General features: G+C 35.5%; 2 protein-coding genes across 2 annotated transcripts; one reads left to right on the top strand and one right to left on the bottom strand.

Moving 5' to 3' along the window:
• Nucleotides 1-1,690: 1,690 nt before the first annotated feature.
• LOC148917878 (uncharacterized) lies at nucleotides 1,691-2,947 on the top strand. Its single transcript, XM_089050430.1, has 3 exons — nucleotides 1,691-1,734; nucleotides 1,943-2,424; nucleotides 2,529-2,947. The coding sequence occupies exons 1-3, from the start codon at nucleotides 1,691-1,693 to the stop codon at nucleotides 2,945-2,947; spliced, it is 945 nt and encodes a 314-aa protein (XP_088906556.1).
• An 11,031-nt stretch (nucleotides 2,948-13,978) lies between these two features.
• LOC103328053 (nucleic acid binding protein) lies at nucleotides 13,979-21,127 on the bottom strand. The gene is made up of 13 exons (XM_089049763.1): nucleotides 20,931-21,127; nucleotides 19,795-20,175; nucleotides 18,865-19,033; nucleotides 17,767-17,910; nucleotides 17,429-17,652; nucleotides 17,084-17,110; nucleotides 16,226-16,318; nucleotides 15,627-15,705; nucleotides 15,391-15,481; nucleotides 14,900-15,008; nucleotides 14,587-14,703; nucleotides 14,385-14,468; nucleotides 13,979-14,302 (listed from the first exon to the last, which is right to left on the bottom strand). The coding sequence occupies exons 2-12, from the start codon at nucleotides 20,140-20,142 to the stop codon at nucleotides 14,418-14,420; spliced, it is 1,452 nt and encodes a 483-aa protein (XP_088905889.1). The 5' UTR covers nucleotides 20,143-20,175; nucleotides 20,931-21,127; the 3' UTR covers nucleotides 13,979-14,302; nucleotides 14,385-14,417.
• Between the last annotated feature and the right edge of the window lie 2,301 nt (nucleotides 21,128-23,428).

A 23,428-nucleotide genomic window follows, 5' to 3' on the forward strand; every position in this document is an offset into this window, starting at 1 on the left:
TCACATCACTAATGACCTCAACAACCTCTTTATTCATTCTGCATACACTGGTCCAGAGAAAGTCAATATTGCCAATGGTGACAGCTTAGCTATTTAGAACACTGGCAATGCCACTCTTTACTCTCCAACCTCCACCTTTCATATGCAAAACATTCTTCACGCACCTAAAGCTACATACAATTTACTCTCTGTTTATAAGTTTACAAATGATAATCTATGTGATCTAACCTTCACCCCTTTCTCATGTATCATTAAGGATCATCTCTCGGGGAAAATACTTTTTTAAGGCCCTACTGAAGAAAGTCTCTACCCCATCCACCTCTCAAAAGCAAGCCTTCTCTTTTCTATCTCAGCACCACCACTGGATCCTCTTCTCTTTGGCACAAACGTCTTGGCCATCCCAGTGCAAATGTTCTTCATCACATTCTCTCATCCAACAAGCTTCATGTTCACGACAAACTCTCCCATCTTCCATTCTGCTCAGATTGCTCTATAGGAAAACACAAATGATTACCTTTTTCTCATTCTAAATGTGATTCTCAGTTTCCACTTCAATTAATACATTCAGACCTTCGGGGCCCTGCCCCACAGGCATCCTTTTTTGGTTACAAATATTATGTTATCTTTGTGGATGATTGGTCACGTTTCTCTTGGTTATATCCTTTTCAAATCAAAGCAGACACATTAAAAGCATTTCATATTTTTAAGTTGCAAGTTGAAAACATTTTCAAACATAAAATATGCACTCTCAAAAGTGATAATGGTGGAGAATTCTTCAGCCATGCTTTCAAAAACTTTCTTAACTCACATGGCATTTCCCAACAATTTTATTGCCCGCATACTCCATAGCAAAACGGTTTGGCTGAATGAAAGCATAGGCATATCATTGAGCTCACTCGAACACTTTTTGCTCAATCAAATCTTCCTCTTAGTTATTGGGTTGAATTAGCTCAGACGACGGTATATCTAATTAATAGAATGCCGTCATCTGTTTTAAACAAAGTCTCACCTCTTCAAAAACTCTTCAATTGTCAACCATATTATCATTTCATGAAGGCTTATGGCTGTTTATGCTACCCTTGGTTGAAACTATACACTTCACATAAGCTTTCTTTTCGAAGCTTAAAATGTGTCTTCATGGGGTATGGACTTCAACACAAATGATACAGATGTTTAGACCCAACTACAGGCAAAGTTTACATTTCTAGACATGTTATCATTGATGAAACCACATTTTCTTTTCATCATCACTATCATTCCTACATCACCAATGGTGTTCCTACCTCCCCCACCTCTCTTTACTTCCCCACCACAAACTCATCCCACAAATAGCCCCCTATCTCCCCTTGTTAGGATTTTTCAAGTATTTATGTTTTAGTTGAATTGGTCAAGTTAGTTGTCCCTAGGTGTTAGGGACGTGAGATAGTGTTTGTTTATTTGTTATCCTAGTTTCTAGGGGAATCCCATCAGTCTAGATATTAGACGTGGGTTTGGTTTGCTGCTTAAGTTTCGCTTTCGTTTCTTTGTAAGGCTATATAAGCCCAGCTTTAGAGCTTTGATAAATAAGACGCACTTTTCCAATTATTGTTTCAATTACTCAAGCTTTAGTTTTCAACAATTGGTATCAGAGCCCCCATGGGGCCTGAGTAGAAAAGAAGCAACGCTTGCATCTTGCAGCAGCAAGATCACCATGGCGATTGACAACACTAGTTTTGTACAACCAGCAATCCCACGGTTAGATGGACACTATGATCACTGGAGTTTGCTTATGGAAAATTTCTTGCGGTCTAGAGAGTCTGGAGTTTGGTGGAGAATGGCATTTCAACCTGCTGCAGAAACTATTCTCACTGAGGCACAAAGAAAGGCGCTATTGGCAGATCGAAGCTCAAAGACTTGAAAGCCAAAAATTGCTTGTTTCAAGCCATTGATCGTGTCACTCTAGAGACCATCCTCAAGAAGGATACAGCAAAGGATATTTGGGATTCTCTGAAGGAAGTATCAAGGACAGCTCGTGTGAACGAGCCCAACAAGCTCTCCGCAGAGAGTTTGAGATTCTTACCATGAAGGAAGGCGAGTCTGTTACAGACTATTTTGAACGAGCGCTGACAATTGCAAACAAGATGCGTATCAATGGAGAACAAATGGAAGACGTAATCATTGTCGAGAAAATCCTCCGTTCAATGACCTCCAAGTTTGCTTATGTTGTATGTTCAATTGAAGAATCCAAAGATGTTACTAAACTTTCCATCGATGAACTACAGAGCTCTCTACTCGTTCATGAACAACGAATGATTAGTCAGGTTGTTGAAGAGAAATTATTGAAGGTCTCACTAGGTGATGACAACAGTCGTGGAAATTCATCCACATGGAACAGTCGTGGAAGAGGCCGAGGTCGTGGAAGAGGTCGCGGACGTGGGAGAGGACGTTGGTATGAAAACCGACAACCGAATATGAAGGAACGTGGGACAAGTCAAATGTTGAATGCTACCGTTGCCACAAATATGGTCATTATCAATATGAATGCCCAGAATCTGCTCGAAAGGAAGAACAATCAAATTATGCCGAATCAGAAGAAGTACTCTTGATGGCTTACATTGAGGAGAAGAACCCAAAACCTGATATTTGGTACCTGGATTCTGGATGTAGCAATCATATGAGTGGTAACAAATCTCTATTCTCTGATTTAAATGAAGATTTTAGAGAGCATGTGAAGCTAGGAGATAATTCAAGCATATCTGTGATGGGCAAAGGAAATATTCAAGTACATATTGATGAGAATACTGTGTATAAGATTGCTAATGTCTTCTATGTTCCAACTCTGAAGAACAATCTTATTAGTATGGGACAATTGCAAGAAAATGGGCACACAATCGTTATTCAAGCAGGCTGCTGTCAGGTTCAACACCCAAAGAAGAGGCTTAGTTATCTTGAAGTCAAAATGACGTAAAATCGTATGTTTCATTGTATACACACAAGAGCGTTCCAAGTCGTTTCTCAACAAGAGTGCAAGACACTACTGGTTGTGGCATTTTCGCTATGGGCATTTGAATTTCAACGGTCTGAAGACCCTTCAACAGAAGAATATGGTAAAAGGCCTTCCTCAAATTCATTGTCCATCTCAAATATGTGAAGAGTGCACAGTGGGTAAACAACATCGTGATTCTTTCCCAAACACGCAAGCATGGAGAGCAGAACAAGTCCTGCAACTAATTCACTCAGATTTGTGCGGACCCATCAATCCAGCTTCAAACAGTGGCAAGAGGTACTTCATTACTTTTACTGATGACTATAGTCGCAAAACTTGGGTTTATTTTTTGCATGAAAAATCTGAAGCCCTTGTTGCATTTCAAAGATTTAAGGCCAGGGTAGAGAAGATGACAGGATACTTTATCAAAAGTCTTCGTACAAACCGTGGTGGAGAATTCAATTCTAATGACTTTGCAAAGTTCTGTGAGGAAAATGGAATTCATAGACAACTTACTGTAGCATACACGCCACAACAAAATGGCGTATCAGAGAGGAAGAATCGCACTATCCTAAATATGGTGCGAAGTATGATGGCAAGGACAGGTCTCCCAAAGAATTTTTGGCCCGAAGCTACAAATTGGAGTGTACATTTATTAAATCGAAGTCCCACATTTGCAGTCAAGGATATGACTCCAGAAGAAGCATGGTCTACTCATAAACCATCAGTTGGTTATTTTAAAGTTTTTGGGTGCATAGGTTATGCACATATACCAGATGAAACAAGAACAAAGCTAGACGACAAAAGCATGAAGTGCATTTTTCTTGGAGTCAGCGAGGAGTCTCAAGCTTTGGGCTTTACAATCCTGTGACTAAGAAGATTATTGTGAGTCGCGATGTGCGCTTTGATGAGAGCAAGACGTGGGATTGGAGTAGTACCAATCAGCGAATCTTTGACTGATTTTGAAGAAGACATAGAAGCAAGTGAGCAGCCCAGGGACGTTCATCTCACCGAAGAACAAGCTCCTGGTCCATTTCAAGCACAACCACCTAGTCCCTTTGCAGCACCACCAAGCTCACGCCAATCAGTTCAACCGCAACACACCACTACGTTCATCATCTCAACACACTGATGCTCAGCCATCTCAACGTCTCAAAAGACCAGCAAGGAAGCCAGCAAGATTAATGGATTATGTCAGTGGTGATGAACTATCAGATGATGAAGCCTTTGCACACCTTGCCTTGTTTGCAGATAATGATCCCATTTCCTTCTATGATGCTGCCAAAACAGACATATGGAGAAAGGCTACGGATGTTGAGATCAAATTCATTGAGAAGAATGGGACATGGGAATTAACAGACTTGCCTAAGGGTGAGAAAACAGTTGGGGTCAAGTGGATATACAAAACAAAGTTAAATGAAAAAGGTGAAGTTGACAAATACAAGGCGCGTTTGGTGGCTAAGGGATATACACAAGAATATGGAATTGATTATGCTGAGGTTTTTGCACCAGTTGCAAGACCGGATACCATACGCTTGGTGGTGTCATTGGCTCGCTCAGAATTCTTGGCAAATATTTCAGTTAGACGTGAAATCTGCCTTTTTGCATGGTGAGTTGAATGAACAAGTTTTTATTGATCAACCTCCAGGTTATATACAGAAGGGGAATGAACAGAAAGTATCAGATGAAGAAAGCTCTATATGGACTGAAACAAGCACCACGAGCTTGGTACAATCGTATAGAATCCTATTTCTCCAAGGCTGGTTTCCAGAAGTGTCCTTATGAACACACTTTGTTCATCAAAATCGAGAAGGGAGGTAAAATTCTGGTGGTTTGTTTATATGTGGATGATTTGATCTTCACTGGAAATAACGATGATATGTTTCTTGAGTTCAAAAAATCCATGATGAAAGAATTTGATATGAGTGATTTGGGAAGAATGTGTTACTTTCTTGGTATTGAGGTCAAACAAACGTCTAATGGAATCTTCATTGGACAAAAGAAATATGCACATGAGATCCTTGAAAGGTTTGAAATGTTTGATTGCAATCCTGTTCATAATCCAATTGTCCCAGGCTTCAAACTCACAAAAGATTTTGGAGGAGAAAGAATTGACAGCACATACTACAAGCAGATTGTAGGTAGTCTGATGTACTTATCAGCTACTAGGCCTGATATGATGTATGTTATTAGTCTCCTTAGTCGATTCATGGAAGCTCCAACTATACTTCACTTCCAAGCTGCAAAAAGGGTTCTTCGTTATTTGAAAGGAACTACAGATTTTGGTGTTCTTTATAAAAGAGGTAAAAGCAGGGGTCTAGTTGGCTACAGTGACAGTGATTTTGCTGGGGACTTGGATGATAGAAAGAGCACTTCAGGTCAAGTTTTCATGCTTAGTTCTGGGGCAATTTCTTGGTCTTCAAAGAAGCAACAGTGGTCACGTTGTCCACAACTGAAGCTGAATTTATTGCAGCTGCTTCCTGTGCATGTCAAGCTGTGTGGTTAAGAAGATTACTCGAAGAATTGAGGTATGCTCAACAAAGTCCTACTTTGATTCATTGCGACAACATCTCTACCATCAAACTCTCAAGAAATCCAGTGTTACATGGAAGAAGTAAGCATATTGATATCAGGTTTCATTTTCTTCGTGATCTCACAAAAGAAGGTGTTGTTGAATTGATTCATTGCCAGAGTCAGGATCAAATTGCAGATATACTAACAAAGCCTTTGAAGCTTGAGACATTTGAGAAGCTGCGTGGTCTCCTTGGGGTTTGTTCAAGTTATGATGTAAACTGAATGTTTGTATGATATTCAGTTTAAGGGAAAGTGTTAGGATTTTTCAAATATTTATGTTTTAGTTGAATTGGTCAAGTTAGTTGTCCCTAGGTGTTAGGGACGTGAGATAGTGTTTGTTTATTTGTTATCCTAGTTTCTAGGGGAATCCCATCAGTCTAGATACTATACGTGGGTTTGGTTTGCTGCTTAAGTTTCTGCTTTCAGTTTCTTTGTAAGGCTATATAAGCCCAGCTTTAGAGCTTTGATAAATAAGACGCACTTTTCCAATTATTGTTTCAATTACTCAAGCTTTAGTTTTCAACATAAACTCTCCTCCATTTACCCCAATATCTCATCATATTCCCAACAGCACACCTTCTTTCTCAAATGCTACTCACTCATCACCATCAACCTCAAGCTCCTCATCTTCTCTTAACCACCATTTGGTCACTGAACTGCCCATCTCTCCAATCCAACCGTTTCCCCCTCCTCACACCTCTCATCCCCTAAACACCCACCTTATGCAAACTCGCTCCAAGTATGGGATTTACAAACCTAGAGCTTTAACCAGCAAACACACATACTCGTGCAACCTAGCCTCTACCTCTCTTCCACCATTAAGTACCACATTACACCAAGCATTAAAAAAAATTCCCAATGGATCCAAGCCATGACTGAGGAAATCAAAGCTTTACATCAAACAAACACTTGGACCTTAGTCCTTCTCACCCCTATCAAAACATCATCGGTTGCAAATGGGTATATCGAATCAAAACTAAGCAAGATGGTTCCATTGACAGATTCAAAGCTCGACTCATTGCAAAATGCTATCATCAAATGGACGGTCTCGACAACACTGAGACATTCAGTCATGTTGCTAAACCTCCTACCATCCGTCTTATGCTTTCTCTCGCAATTCAATTTGACTGGCCAGTCACCCAACTAGACGTGTCAAATGCCTTTCTTCATGGTTCACTAACAGAAACTGTTTTTATGCAGCAGCCCCCAGGTTTCAAAGATCCCCACAGCCCACACCATGTCTTCAAACTTAATAGATCACTCTATGGGCTGAAGCAATCTCCTAGAGCTTGGTATGAAGAGCTCTACCATTGCTTGTTGGGTCTTGGCTTTCATTCATCCACTGTTGACTCTTCCTTATTCATCAAAGCTGATGCAACTCTCACTATCATTCTAGTCTATGTTGATGATATCCTCATCACAGGAAATTCATCAACATCTTGCACTCACCTCATCAACACCCTTCACTCCAAGTTCTCTATGAAAAACCTCGGTGCTCTTCATTACTTCCTTGGCATTGAGGCCCATCGCACCCCCACTTCTATCTTTCTCTCCCAAACAAAATATATTATAGATCTCCTTACCAAAACAAAAATGCTTTGATGTCAAGCCTTGTTCCATTCCTTCCTCAACCATTAAGCTTGACACAACCTCTGGTGACTTTATTCAAGATCCCGCTCCCTATCGTTCCCTTGTAGGGGCTCTACAATATCTTAAATAGACTCGCCCTAACATTGCATTCTCAGTGAATCAAGTCTGCCAACATATGCATCAGCCAAGAACTTCTCACCTCACTTCCACCAAACACATCTTGCGATATCTTAAAGGTACACCACATCAATGCCTATCTTTCACCAAAGGTTCCATGACTCTCACAGCTTTTTCAGATGTTGACTGGGCAGGTTGTCCAATTGATAGACGATCCACCACTGGTTATTGTGTTTTCCTTGGCACTAACCTTGTCTCTTGGAGTGCAAAGAAACAAACCTCCATTGCACGCTCATCTACCAAAAGTGAGTATCGTGCCCTCTCTCACACAGCTGCTGAAATCACATGGTTATGTTCTTTGCTCAAGGATCTTCACTTCTTCCTCCTCAAACCTCCTCTCTTGCTTTGCGACAATGTTAGTGCTCTTGCCCTCTCTCAAAATCCCATATTTCATGCTTGCACTAAACACATTGAGATCGATTATTACTACGTTGATCAACTTGTCACAAGTAACTCCATTTCCATTAGTAATGTCTCCTCTCACCACCAAGTTGCTGACATCTTTACCAAAACTTGCCAAAGGCCCAATTTCGACATCATTGTTTCAAGCTCATAGCTGCTTCACTGCTACTTAGCTTGAGGGGGGATGATAAAGTAATACATTCACAAGACACCTAACAACCCAAGGAAAAAGAGCAAACTGCTCAAGACACCCAGCAGCTGTGCACTATAGCTCATTTGAAGACTAAAGAGCCAGCTCACTCCATGCTAACGTTGAGAGAATATGGATGAATACAACATATTCCATTTCTGTATACTTATTCTAGAGACTTCTTGTATAAGACAAATATACACACATTATAAATATACACAATATGTAATGAGAAATATTGAGGCAATGAATATAAAATTCTAGTTGAGCAATCTTCTTCCTTTTTCAGAAAACTTCAGTCCTTCTTTCTTGTCTCCATAAAGGAATATATCCCTTCTAGTATAATTTCTAACAAGGTAGACTTGGGTTGACGGGTATTAACCTTTAAGAACTCAAGTTGGCGAGTGAGAGCGTTGTTACACACCTATACTCTCCTAAACTGGTTTGGTGTAAATTAATATTTACTTTTTTCAACTAATTTGGTGTAATTTAATGTTTTTTTTTTCAACCAGTGACAATTTAATGTTCTTATGTGTTTCTTTTACAATCAATTTAGTTTCTCTGTGTTCTTTGGGCGGGGGATTTTTTATTTTTTGGCAATATATTCAATTTTCATTCCATCAATTATCACCAACTCTTTTTAATTCAAATTTCGTTTATAGATTAATATACGCATTCTTTTAAATTTAAAATTATTATGTACCTATTTAAATTGTATTTTTAAAAATAATTAAATCATTGTACTTAAAAATATAGGTAAATTAATATACATAGTCTTAGCAAAGAACAAAAATAATTATAGGTAAATAATTTACTTATATAATCTAGGTAAATTAGGGGCCCAAAAAATATAGGTGCATCTATATATATAAAGCAAAAGCTAGAGAATGGTTAAACATTCAAAATACCAGAAAATACCCTTGGTTAATGCAAAGAATTGAAATTATTAGTTAAATGATGATAATATGGTAAATTCATATTTTTTTCATATTAAAAAAATTAAAATTAAAAGAAAATTCAGATAATGGATCCTATTTTTATGGAAAACAATCCATTATCTTTTTTAATTCTAAAATAAATTTAAAAATAAAAATAAAAAATAAAAACCTCTCGCAAGTGCATAAGCTCATGCAGAGAGGCTAGTATAGATAAATAGTGAACCTATATAATATAAATGTAAATAATGTACCTATCTTAGTTTATAAAATACCTATATAATCTAATTCAATAATTTACGTATATGCATTACTAGTAATTATTTACCCATGTATTGCCATATTTTGTAAATAATTTCTCTGAACAATCTAATTAAATATTAATATAACTACAAAATATTTGACAAAAGAAATATACCTACAAACTACAGGTGAATTACCTAGTAAATTATTTACTATGTATCCCTATAATTTTCCAACGGACAATTATCTAATCAATATATAAGTGCTAAAAATCATAGATGCCCAAATAATAGGTATTAAATATAAATGCTAAAAACCAAGGAATTTTTATTTTATTTTTATGGGAATGCTATGAGAACGTTACAGTGTTGACAAGTATGAAGATGGCATAACTTGTAAATGTTTTCTATTACTAGGACAACTATTAACTACATTCAAATTTGGGTTTTTAAAAAAATAAAGGTTGAAAGATAGGTGAGTTAAGTCTAGAATATAAGAGTTAAAAGAGCCTATGTTTTATGGTGCGTAACTTGGATTTTAACAAAACTCAGAATTTCTAAATTGCCATGAACCAATTCCGGTATTTGGATAAAAAAACATAAAAACTTAGAAATTCCGCGTGGAAAAAAACATGGAATTTGGAGATCATAAATCCCAAGTCTAAATTTTATCTAAAAGTCGTCATTTCTAAAGTCCCAAGAGAGATTGAGTTTTAAAAAAAGATAACTTTACAATTAAATGTTAAATTATGTCTTTTAAATCAGTCACCTAAACAAGAAACTTTACAAATTCTAGAACATTAATTTCCCTCATTTTAAATTCCGTCATTTATGAAATCCTTTGTACTTTTAAATTTTCTCATCCAAACGCACTGTTAAGAAATAATAAAGTGGTATTACCCAGTTACTTCACCAACATTAGCAAACATGGTAAATACCACTTTATTATTTCCTCTTCTTCCATTTCTCATCCTTTAGGAAATGGCATGAGAAATGATTTATCATCAATTTTTTTCTGTGAACCAAACGGGGCCTACAAGTATAAAAATATCAATGAGTATATGAGGGAAACATCATTAAGGCCAGAAAAGATGTAGCAGACCTAACCCCAATTACAAGTAGACCTGTTAATGGAATGGATTTTGATCTGAATCTGGTGTAATTAATAGGAGATAGGTTGGACTTCTGAATCCGATAATCCAAGTACAATTCGAATCCGATAATCCAATTATGAATGGATCCATATATGGATTATAGTTGATCTGATCCGATAATAATCCGATCTGACTTAGTATGAAGTATAATTTAGTTTTTATATTCTTAATATTAATATTTTATATGTGTAAATGAGTAATTTTAGTTTTATATGCACTAAGAATACACTTAAAACTAATTTTATGATAAAATATCAAAATTTGATATAAAAGGTAGATAAATACAATAAAAGAACGATACTATTAATGAAATTTTGATTTTTTGTACATCTCAAAATAAATCTGATAATAATCCAATTTTTAATGGATATGGATTGATAGGTGTAGTCCGATAGTCCAAATACGATCTGAATTCGATAATTCAATTATAAATGGATTCGTATTTGAATTCAGGTATATCTTATCCGAATCCAATCCGTATACACCCCTAATTACAAGCATCCTCAATTTAAACATCATTAAAAAAAAATCTTTTTTTAAAAAAAAAAAAAAAAATCATATTATTTCCCATATGTATACAATTGAAACGCTTACTAATTAATCCTATGACAATCCAATAAGTCAACTTCCCTTGATTTATAGATTTTTGGGCAATAATTTTTTCCATTTTACAAGTTGGGCTTCCTTGTATTGTCATATATTCCCACTAGCTTCTGTTGATTCGTGAACTCCATTGTCGTTATCTAAGGATTTAGATGGAATCACCAAAGTTAGGAGCTCGTGAGATGGCTCCTCTTATGGAAGAAGAAGAAGAAGAAAAGAAAAAAACGAACTGTAATTTGGACCTAATTGCTTGGACTATCTCCATCACTATCATATCAAATGCTGTCTTAGTCATTTAGTTGTATTCAACGGACATATATATATATTTTGAAGTTCCAATGTGAAAATATTGTGGAGTTATATTTTTATCAAAACTAATGTCGACATGGAGAAAGACCATTTGCATACCTCATTTTTCCAACTCACACCTTACCCATGCACAAAAGGAAAAAAAACAAAAAAAGGGTCAGCCATTTGCTACCTCTTCTGGGAATTACCTAAACTTCTCTTTCATATGTATTAAAATTCACTTTCGTGACAGAAGGAAAAAATAGGAAGAAGATTATGATCATATGGCACGCATGATGCACCACCAATTGACTTGATCAGCAAGAACATTCAAAGAAAGTGATGTTTGCGGAGGCACAGAGCATCCTTGTCATGTCATGACAATTTCTAAAGAAATAACAAAAGAGATGTTAATGCTTTGGTATGCATCTGCAAGCTGGCAAGTTCAAAAGGCAAATTTGAAGTAAAAGACTGGTTTTGGAGCTGGTGCAACAGACATCACCAGAACTTGCGTATGTATGATTTCTTCTTAGAAGAATGGAGGAGGTAAGGCTGAGAAAAAAAAAAAAAAAAAGTTTCTTGCATCACATGATTTATGTGTCCATTAAATTGGGATTGACTTTCAAATTTCAAAAAGTTTTCATGTTTTGGGTTGGCAAAATAGTGCATTGAAAACTTGCTTTATTTTGAGGTGGCATCATCTTTTGTGTTTTTCGAATTTGAGATATTTACTAACAAAGTGAAGAAAAAAAAAATTTCTATTTAAACACCACACTTTTCTTTATTTATCTCAATATTTAAATCATTATGCTCTTAAATTTTTCCCATTTGGGATTGACCCTCTCTGGCCTCACTTACAAAAAAATAAAAAAATAAAAACTAGTAAAGTATGACCTTACCACCATTATTTTCTTTACTCATTCCTAGTGAAATTGGATGATTAATTAATTTGTGTCAAGTATTAATACAACAATATAAATATCGAAACATCAGACTACATAGATACTTATATTAAAATTTGTTAGGTGGATCAAATTGACTTTATTGGGTATTTTATGATTTGGTTTGATTTTTCGTAGTAAGATGCTTATGAGTTTATGATTTTTTTCTGGTTGCCTTTTGTTCATGTGTTTACTAATACCATCTCCAGTAGGATATTTATCCATCCTTCTTCCTAATTGATTCTTAACTTTTTAAAAATAATGATGCTACACATTTGACAACATTGTTTTTATCTCTTTAAGGAATGTGAGGTTGAGTTGAACTTAGAATGGTGAGGGGCAAGATAGCGGGGGTGTGGGGTATGAGGTTGATGAGTTTTTTATTTTTATTTTATTGTTGGGTGTGTATTTAGGAGTAGTTTGGGAAGAAAGTGGGTGTGAATATTTAAATTAGAAGTTGAGGCGAACTTAGAATATGAGGTGAATAAAAAGACGTGCGGGATTTAAATAGAAAAACTCAAGAAATATATACTATTAGATCAATGATGAATTGATGAATAAAAATGAAATCTATCTGTAAAAAAAAAAAAGAGAATAGTTTCTTTTCAAAATGGAATGTGGTCACATTTGAGTGGAAGATGCATCAACTGACATGGTATATCCGTATTATATAATTGCTCATATTATGAAGTACAAACTAGAGTAAGTACCAATTAACATTTAGTTTTTTTTTTAAAATAATAAATACAAACAATATTGAGGGAGGAGGAAATTGAACCTAGAAGATACATAGGATAAGTACTCCTAACAACTTGAGTTACAAACCCCTTTCTAATTAATATTTAGTTTAATGATATATTTCTTCACAATGTTAAAAGATCTCCCACGTTTTAAAATAATAAAATAATATTAAAAAAAACTAGTGGAGTAATTGCGGATTTCTAATAATAGCCGCTAGATTCAATGAATGGCTGGGATTTGTTTGAAAAGCCAAACTGATTTCGCCAAAGAAGCATCTTGCTTTGCCTTCCCTCAGTGGGTCTTTCCTTGTTTTCACTATTGCTTCATAATTTACCCTCTTTTGCTTTATTCTTGTGCGAAAATTGGAATTGCTTTTCCTATTTTCCAACGTACTGTCCTTTTTTTTTGGAATTTTCCAAAAAAGAACTGGTGCGGGCCAATTGAGAGTCACCACTCAGAAGTAGACTGATTTGGGGAAGAAAAGAAATGGGTCTTCAGTTGGTGGGATGGATCAAGAAATGACCAAGTAAAAGGTGGTGTTTTAGTACCAATCCCAACCATTCATTGAGCATCAGATCCCATTAATTTGATCGCATAAATAGGTAAGTGTTACTTTTCCCATTTGCCAAAGCCTGCTTTTTGCAAAACAGTCTTCCAAAGGGAAACATCCGGGAAAAAACTAGACCAATGCCACTTGATTTACAGGTCAGCTGACCAACTCAATAAAAATTTAATTGCGACATACCAAGTATAGCCAGCCTTCGTCTATCTTTTCGTCCAAATCATTGCACGTAACTCACACGTGACACTCATTTGAAGGGTAATTTTATGTCCGAAATATCGATAGAATTTTGAAAAATAAAGATGAAATTAGTCATAGTTGGCACATTGAAACAAAATTCTTTTTCAGCGCAAATTGATTCAGTTTCTTTTCGGGTGTCAAATTGCAACAAGGCTTATAGTTAAGGTAACATTGGTGTAACTTTCCCAACCGTTTAACCCTAAACCCATGAAGCGACTTTGAGTGAAAATCTATGTGCCCTATAGTGAAGGTTTGCAACTGTCTACCCTGTAGCAATATGGGGAAGACAGATGAGACCAAGAAGCAACCATCTGGCACACATAAATGTGTCAAAATGAATATGATTATATGACAAGAAAAGAATAACTCAAAAGTGAATCCTGTCAACATGACAACGCAAAATTAGCAGATTAGCCATGAATGGCAAATTGGTATATTTAGGCATCAGAATGCTCTCATCTTGTAGTGAACAAAGTTGTTGCACAAGTGAACCATATCACATGAATTTGATACTAACACTTCAAAGGTTACAAAAATTAGGTATGATATGAGTATGACAGACATATTTACACAAACCTCAAGTGTACGTTGTCAGGAAATTACACAAAAATTATATGTGGGCAGGACCCTCTAAGCTGTCCAATTTTGGGGCACCCCTTGTCTGAATCTACTGTAATCCACAAAAACACAATTTTCTCCTGCAAAAATATGACCAATAAATTAGTATTATTAATAAACAGCCACACAAAAATAATTTCTGCTAAGGATGTGAAAGCTTACCAAATGTATCAATGAAATGCAACGCCTAGCTAATTACAAATTAGTTATAGCTTTCCTAGCTTCTCTAATCTCCTCCATTTGTTTCTGCAGATATAAGAAAAATAAACTATAAAGAACCATTCCCTAATATTTGTGAGACATGCACATATATAATGTGTGAAGTGCTCATTTCGTGAACAATGATTAGGAAAATCTGAAGCACCTCATATAAATTCTTCCAGCATGCATCTGACTTTTCCTGTTGTAAACACCATTCCAGAGCCATATCGTACTCAATTGTATTAGGTTGGGAACAGTGTGATGTTGATACTGCGTTTCTCTACAAACAAAACAAGAAGAAACACTCAAAGTAAAAATCTATATGATCAAATACAGTAAGCTTCTATGAAGGGATCCCCTAAATAGGGTTAATGGAGAGCCGCATTGTTGTTGTTGGGTGCACTCTACATGTGCCCAACAAACATTGAAATGATCACAATGTAATCCAAAAGCAAAAAATAACTCAGAAAGATTACCATCCCTTCACGTTGACTTTGAAGCCTGATTTTGGCAATGCTCAGATGTCCAACAAATCTGGCTGTTTTGTCAGGCCCTTTTAGACTTCTTCTGATACCTATGACAGGTCTGAAAATGCAAAGCCATATATATAAGATCATCTTGAGTGGAATTAAATCATTTCATAATTTGTACCAATTTAAATGCTTTAAGAAACAAAATCCCTGAGTGATAGAAGGAAAAACGACTATCACATACCTTTTACATTTAATTGTTTGAAATCGCTTTTATCCATAGCAGTAACTAATTTGCATTTGATACTTTTTACAATGCTATTACGCTAGTGATTCTCATCACCCATGCTAATTTAAAATTTGTCTTTTTTCACCTAGAAACTAAATTACTAAAGTTCACAACATAATTACGTGTAATTTTGAACACTCCAACCAAAAAGAAAAGAAGAGAGAAATAAGCATGCTCCATGACCGTATAATGAAAAGTAATAAACTACCTCCAATTTCCCGAAACCAGGCATCTCCCGTTTAATTCAGATATTACACGGTCAGCAGTAATCTTTGACTTGAATATAACAAAAGCCTTGCCTATAAGGCAATGATAAGATAAATGTAATTAGTCCACAAATAAGTTTCAGCTTCAAATTCAATGGCATTAATGATCTACCACCAAATAAAACATGCAATGCAATCATTTGAAAAATAAGTAAAGATCCCCAAAAAGCTGTTGTACCATATTGCGGAGTAGAAAAAGTACTGTATTGTATCATTTTTGCCTCAACCTTTTCGCGAAATGCTTTCCAAACTAGAGCCTGGGAAGAAAAAACGATGTAGATTAAACAGAATGTCTAACACTAGGCCAGACTACTTTGGCCCTATAACTTCTTTTTCTTACTTCATTCAGGGTAGTTGATTCCCATCTAGGGCATGTTTGGCGATGCTTTTGGAATTTCTAAAGGCGCTTTGACAGCATTTGGCATGAACCCCTAAGATGTTTGTAGGTTATAAAGCACTTTGTAGTGCTCTCTAGAGAAGCACCCAATAGGTGCTCCAAGAAGCTTTTCCAAGTTCATTTCCAAGAAGCACTTAGTATCTTAATAAAAAAAGTTATGTGCTTCCTGCAAAAGCACTTATGAGGAGATGTGCTTCCTACAAAAGCATCTTCAAAGAGGCCCCTAATTTGGTGGTGATGGAGTATAGATCCTTTTATGTGAGAATTTAAAATGATATAATGCAGCTTAGAATAAACTGGTTTTCATTTGCATCAGCATTTCAATGAATTTCTTTAAATATCCTATAAACTTTTATTTTATATGCACCAGGAAATACTACCTCTACTTCTGATGATGCATAGCATGGATCCAGATTGTCTAGTAAAACCAAATGGCCTGCATCTTGAGCTCTCTGCAGTTTTTCCTCCCAAGACTGCAAAATTGGAAATGGATGGTTATGACTTCCATATGCCTAATAAACCTGACTTTTCTTTTGCCTTTTATGTTGGTTACTTATTAATAAACCTTCATATAGAAGAAGGGTACATGTGGAGAACCAGAGTAGAAGGGAGAGAGGGAGGCAGCCAGGTATTAAAGCTTTTGTTTTGGGAGGACTACTGTCCAGAACTCCTCATCCTCCATTCCACAGTTAATTTTAATTCTATGCTAATAAAAGATAATACTTTCCTTTTACCCATAAGTTGAAAGACAAATGTATTTGTACCTTTACTTTATTTGAGTATTCACAGAACATAAATGAGCAATGAATAAATCAAGAAATTTAAACAATACACAAAAATTGATTCCAGAAACCATATTTAGAACAATGTGTACTAGTATACAAAGACAAAGCTTGAGCATATTGGCGCTTTAAAAACTGAGTGTCTAAAGAAAATTTAGACATGGAACCTTATTAAGAGTTCAAAGTTAGTATAAAAACATTTTCTTTGAACTTAAGTTAATGAGGATGTTGAGACCGATAGGGATGATTTGATAAGACAAAAAAAAAATTGACCTTCCTTAGGAACTGTTCTAATTTGGTGTTACCTGCAACTCAGCCAATTGATACATGGTTTCTCTTTATTGTTTTATAATTTCAACTTTTACTTTATCTTGCAAAATTCAACCATTAATTTGTACGACCAATCAAACAACAATTGGGAAAGTCTACGAAAGATATTGAGGAATAGAAACTCACTGGTTGCTTGAACCAACTTCTTTTATCCTGCATTTAAAATAAAATAAAAAAACAATTAAAGTCAGAATATTAACCAAAACAGAACTTGTGAACAGCTTGTGTAAATGTGTGTTTGGAGTCATACTCAGTTACCTGTTTATCTTCTAAAGTTCTAATGAATAGACAAAATAGGAACACGAAAATGAAATTATAGTAAAATCAAGAACATTGATCAAACTCAATATGTTAAAAATATAATGAACATTTCCAAGATAGAAAAGTAGGAAAGGAGGAAAATGCAGCTGACAATACTTAAACTTACAATATCTGGCTTCTTTCCAGAAGCATCCCCCTTAGTGAAAGCACACCATCTGGCTTCTTTCTAGAAGCATCCCCCTTAGTGAAAGCAACACAATCTGATGCACTTATATGTGGTTGATCAACAAATCTAACTTTGTGTCTTTCTTTATCTTGACCGTGTGATATTCTAGCAGACTGAGTTCCATTTCCATCAAGAGCAAGTTTAAGTCTTAGCATCTTGTTTGAAGCACATCCTTGCTCCCCAGTACCAACCATTGACTCTTTCGATTCTGGACACGACAAAAAAAATCATATTTACATCTAATCAGTCAAATTGCACATGCAGAGGTGGAATTCTCAGAAATAACCTCTCACTACAGGGCCTATTCAGCTGCTGGACTTACTATTTTTAACTGGAGAGGCCTTCGCTTCGTCCAATTCTAACTTGGAAGGCACATTTGATTGTCCAGCTGGGTCTGTCAAATTTGTCTGGAACTTGGGGAGCCTGAAGAGCTGTTGATTGTTTCTCTTGTTAAAAAAGCACTCCACTGCATTGCAATCAAAATATTTGAAGACCATGATAGATATTAATGTCCACTAAGAAAAAAAAGAAAATATAAGAAAAGTTATAGTAGTTGTCATTGGGAGACATGAGTACATGGTAAACATTACACTGTTGTAAATAGTGCTCTCAAAACTTTAAATAAATATATCCTCAGTTTTGTTTTAAAGAAATTCAATCTGATATTTAAACAGTTATTAAATGCACTTCAGGTCGTTTTTGAATCTCTTCAGCTTTCACTACATAGTTCCATAGACCTTGCATGACATGTAGCCAATTTTCATCAGGATCTCTCGCATCAGTTTGCTTTAATTGATATCATATCAAGAGAGTAATAAATGTTTTGATTTGTTTGGAGGATGAATCTCAATATTATTTGGTTAGAAATTTATTCTCGAGGCCATTATCTTTGTTTATACAAGAAAGAAGTAAATACACGGTAGCACGGCTTCTACAAGTGTCTTTTCATCTCTCTCAACTACTACCTAATCTGTCAACAAGTTACTCAGTTTTACTGCACATTGCCTTATGACAACATGGGTTTGAAAGTCAGTAGCATCCTGAAGCCCTGATGAATTTTCTAAAATTTTAGCAGAGAAGCCATGATGAAGTTTCTTAAGTTTTCCTTATCTAGCTGCTCAAATTTTCTTAATTCTACATGAAGCCGTGATGAGTAACTAATGAGCATGCATAAAAGTGTTCTACTTTAAACCTAAACTATGGCAACTCTCGACAGTAGCTTGTTTAAGTTCCAGAACAATAGGAAAAAACTGCTACAGATAAATAAATGATAGAAAATACTCACAAAATCGAGTGGCAATTTCTCAATTCTTAGAGAACAGGGTAAACGTGTCTAATTGAAATTTAACATCCTATATCTGTTAAAAGCGGCTATGCCAGAAAGCACTCCACTGACAACTTCCAGATGCAGATGACTGACCTTTAATTCCACTTATTTCATCTGGAAAGTTCTCCAATATTTGGCGCTTTCCTACATCAAAATTATGAGAGAAAATGTAACTAGCCATTCTCAACTCTTCTTCAGATGGCTGAGGATTCCTCACATCCTTTGATGTGCAGACAACATTGCATTTTTGAACTATTGCTTCCTGAAATTTGTATTTGAAAACTTGTCATGTGAAAGGATTTTAACATAAACATGAGGACGCCTTGTTAACTATTATGCATGCAGGAAAAGACTTATAGAACTTCAGAGAAAGTTTGGCATTCTATAAAGCTTTCAATTGAAATAGGAAAACACTAATACATTGATCTACAGGAAGTAGGCTCATTACTGTCATGGAAATGAAAAGGAAAATTATTTAACCATATAAACATTTATTTCATTGGCACTGTCCTATGTATACATCATGCATGGAAGGATCGTTTAAACTTCCATGTCTACTAGTTTATAACACGCACGTTAACTAACAACTTCCATTACCGGATATAGATATGTTAAATTACTCCACACCAGCGATGCATGAACACCACCTTATCCAATGACTATGCAGTCATACTAAATGATCAGTCCTCTTTTCTATAGCTCACCTCATACCAAACTAAAGATTAGTCCTTTTTCCTATAAGAACCACAAATTCTATTAACAAAGAAACATCAAATCCAGGTTAAAATCCTCAAGCAAAAACACATTATTTCAAATTAAAATCACAATGAATGACACTAAAAAGAATATCACTAAGATATTTAGACAAAGATGCCCATAGAGAAGCTAAGAAAACATATTATTCTTCTACTCCTCTTTCTTTTTAATTAACACTGAATAACCATGCAATAGACACTACTTCAATGAGGGGTGAGAATATAAACTTGACATGATTAAATTTATCTCTAATTGAACCTAAATTACCAGAGGATTGACATTGGAGAGGCCTTGACCCACACCAGAAGCTAAAAGTATCTCGTTCCGGCGTGGTTTCCAATCACCCAAAAAGTTATGTATATCCAAAGGACGAAAAAACCACACGACCTTTATCTTCTTTTCATGGTCCTCTGTGTCATATATTTCCACAAGCTTACCGATATCAGTCTCACAACATCCACTTCTGTAAAAATGTACACAATCATACAGCGAGTATTCCATGCCTTCCAAAGTGAATGACTCGTAGAACTGGACACGTTCCACTTCCCCAACTCCACCTTTCTTACCCCAGTTAAAATAATCATCTTCCATATTTGTCTCTTCCAACCCTACCATTGTTTCTTAGCCCATCCAATAGTCTTTGAGAACCTAATATTAAAAAAACAGTAAATTACTTCATCATCTATGAGCATACTAGAATTTCAAACCGGAGAAGCAAAATAAACCTAAAAAAATACTGTAAGCTGTAGTCAGAAACCAAAATGGATCACAGCTCAGCAGGCAGAATCAAATATTTTGGTTTCTGACTACAGCTCACAAAATTGTAGTCAGAATCAAAATATTTTAAGCTGTTGTTGCAACAAACCCTTTTACAAAGTTTTGACCCAAGAATCAAAAGGCAGCTCCAAGATCACTAATACAAGTTTAGAGGTTTACAAATTCCAGATCCTCCTGTGTGTTCCATAACTCATCTACCAATGTCGCCTTTAGTTGAAGAGATTTGCTAGGAAAAAGCAGAACGCTGAGTAAAAACCCACCACTAAAATTGCCACCCAAAAAAAAAAAAAAAACCATGACTCATTTCCATACAAAAAGAGAGACATTGATTGGGTGCTAATTCAACTTAGGCGAAAATACATGAGCAGCACGACGGATTCTAGGGTAAACAAAGCACAATGTGAAACAGAGCATCCATGAAAAAAGAAAATTTTGATGAAAAAAGGAGAAGAAGAAATGCATACAAAAGAAGAGAAGACGAAAAGACAAACCCATCTGGGTACTATGTGAAAGCAAAAAAGAAAAAGAAAAAGAAAAAGTTGAAACCCTCATGACAGGGCCACAAACAAAAGTTGAGCTAGCTCTTGTTGAAAACTTGGAGAACAAGTTTATAATGAGATATATACCTCAAATATTGATGATCAAAGAAACGAGAGAAACGCCATTTTCGATTTTGCTTGCAGTCAAGGGTTTCAGTGTGTTGGTTTTGAGTAAAGAAAGAAAGAAAGTTCCAGAGAGAGAGAGAGAGAGAGAGAGAGAGAGGAGGAGGAGGAGTAGAAACAACTTAATATGTTGCAGGAAAATGCTAACGTGGTGAGGAAAAGAAAAAAACAGTACGAAAACAACTTAATATGCCGCAAGGAATGCTAACGTGCGCCGGTTGCGTTCTGCGCATCCAACCCGCAATCAGTTACCTCCATTTCTTTGAACGAGGCACGTACTGCGAGAATTGCTGAAGTGAGGGCGCGAAGGGAAACGACGGCGACAGAGGTCGTCCATGTCTCACGAGGTTTTTATTGCATTGAGCTCACTCTCTTGTCCTTTTTCTTTTGTAAAGAGCGTTGGGAATGTGAAGTGTTGCACGCGCCTAGGATGTGATGATTTGTGGGTTGCATGTAGGTCTTAGGTTTCACGTACAGACTGTACTGTTATAATAGCGATTTTGAAGGCAAGCGACTGATTTTTATTTTTATTTTATACAAATGATATTTAGGAGCTGAATCGAACTTATAACATTATGTGCATAAAATAAAGTAACCTAAAACATCATTTGTGTAAAGTAAATATAATCACTTGAGCTACAACTTTTAAACGCCTCGTATTCAAAAGCAAGTGATTGTTTACGTTTTTTACATAGAAATAGATATTAAATATTGAATTAATTACATTTTTAGACACTAGAATTTGGTTCGAAATCAAATTTGGCCACCGTGATTTTAATTTTGGAAAAAAAATTTTGAAGTTTCACGGTTATGAAGGACCAAGGTTTTAGGAGGTCAGAGATCATGGAGATGAAGGTTGGGCATGGTGATGCATTGGTTTGCGGGACGGTTCGGCTTTTCCACTTATTTCTTTTCTTTTGTTTGGTTTTTTTTTTTTTTTAAATTTAATGTGGGCTGGTGTTTTGAGTTTTGTTGGTTTTCTTTGTGACTTTTTGGTTTGGGCTTGTTTTAATAAATGTAGTTTTTTTTCCCCAGATTTAAGAAATGTAGTTTCACTTTTATAATTTATAGAAGGTTTGAGTCTTGTTTGATTTGTTGTAAATGAAATTTGAGTGTGTTTTTGAAGTCTATTAATATTTTACTAAACAAATTTCCGAATTAGCTTATTTTTCTTGCATACATTGGAGGTGCATTCAAGACACTAGTTGATGTCTTAATAATTTGCTTATCAATTAACGTTTGATGTGAGAAAGATAAAGCGGTGAGCACCCTTACAACCTATTTGATTTGCATATTGAACTTCCTAGAAATGAAATTATAATGTCTAATCCTACGATATAAGAATGGTGAAAGTTCATTCCCACGTTTCGAAACTATGAGAAATGAGGCCAGAAAATGTCATTTTCTCTCATTCCCATGTCTGTTTGTGCAGTATTAAAAAGTTCTTCAATTTTCCAACAATACCCTTGATGGGAAGTTCCTACCCATAAGTTAGGTATTTCATTCCCAATGGTGCGTTTACCAAACAAGGAAATGCAACTTCATACTTATTCCCAATGTCCTAAACCATGAACCAAATAGGCAGTTAGTTTTTAATTCAAATATTCAAATTGCGTTACTTATTTGGGACATAATTTCTTGTAATAGTATGGGTAAATTGTTATTTTTCATTGGCCAAAAAATGTCATTTTTCCACTTCACAATTTCCTGATTGTCAATTTTTTCCTTAATCTTTTTTTCTTCCCTCAAAATTTCAGTACCAAACTTTGTTAAATAAGCCAATGTGAGGTTTACCGTTAGTGTGAGTTTGGTTCATAGGAAATGGGGTTGGGATATGGGAAAATAGGAGGAACTAAGGCCAACATTAAATGCATCTTTTTCACTACCATTTTGTCCCCATTAAAATTTAGAATTACAATATATCATTAAATGCATTATTATTATTATATTATTATTTAGTTCATATTACTTCTAACATTGGTATAATTGAAAAATTAAATAAATTTTGTTTTACATTCCTGCAAAAATCATATACGAAACAATAAATAAAGTGGTATTTCTTAGTTAGTTTCCCATCATTACCAAATATGGGAAATAAATATTTCTTGTTTTTTTGTCAAAAAAAAAGGAATGTTTCATTTCTCATCCTTGAAAAAATGACATGAAAAAATGATTTCCCATCAAATACTTTCCGCAAACCAAACGGACTTAGTTTTTTAGGATTCCATCCAAATAATTGTCAAAATGATTTTTCATCCTCTCATTATAGCATTTCCGCAAGTTCACTTGGCGTAAGCTCGGATTGGGCTCACCCCACGCACTCAAGCCAAAGGCTTTAACCATACCACACCTTGTTTTGAAAGATATTTATTGCCTATAACGTGATTTACAACCACCATTTTCAATCATAGGTTAATACCAACTTAGAATTCAATCCTAGATGTTTCAATAATGCATGTATT

Source organism: Prunus mume, linkage group LG4 (assembly GCF_029339155.1).
Source record: "Prunus mume cultivar Tortuosa linkage group LG4, ASM2933915v1, whole genome shotgun sequence".
Classification (NCBI taxonomy): Eukaryota; Viridiplantae; Streptophyta; class Magnoliopsida; order Rosales; family Rosaceae; genus Prunus; species Prunus mume.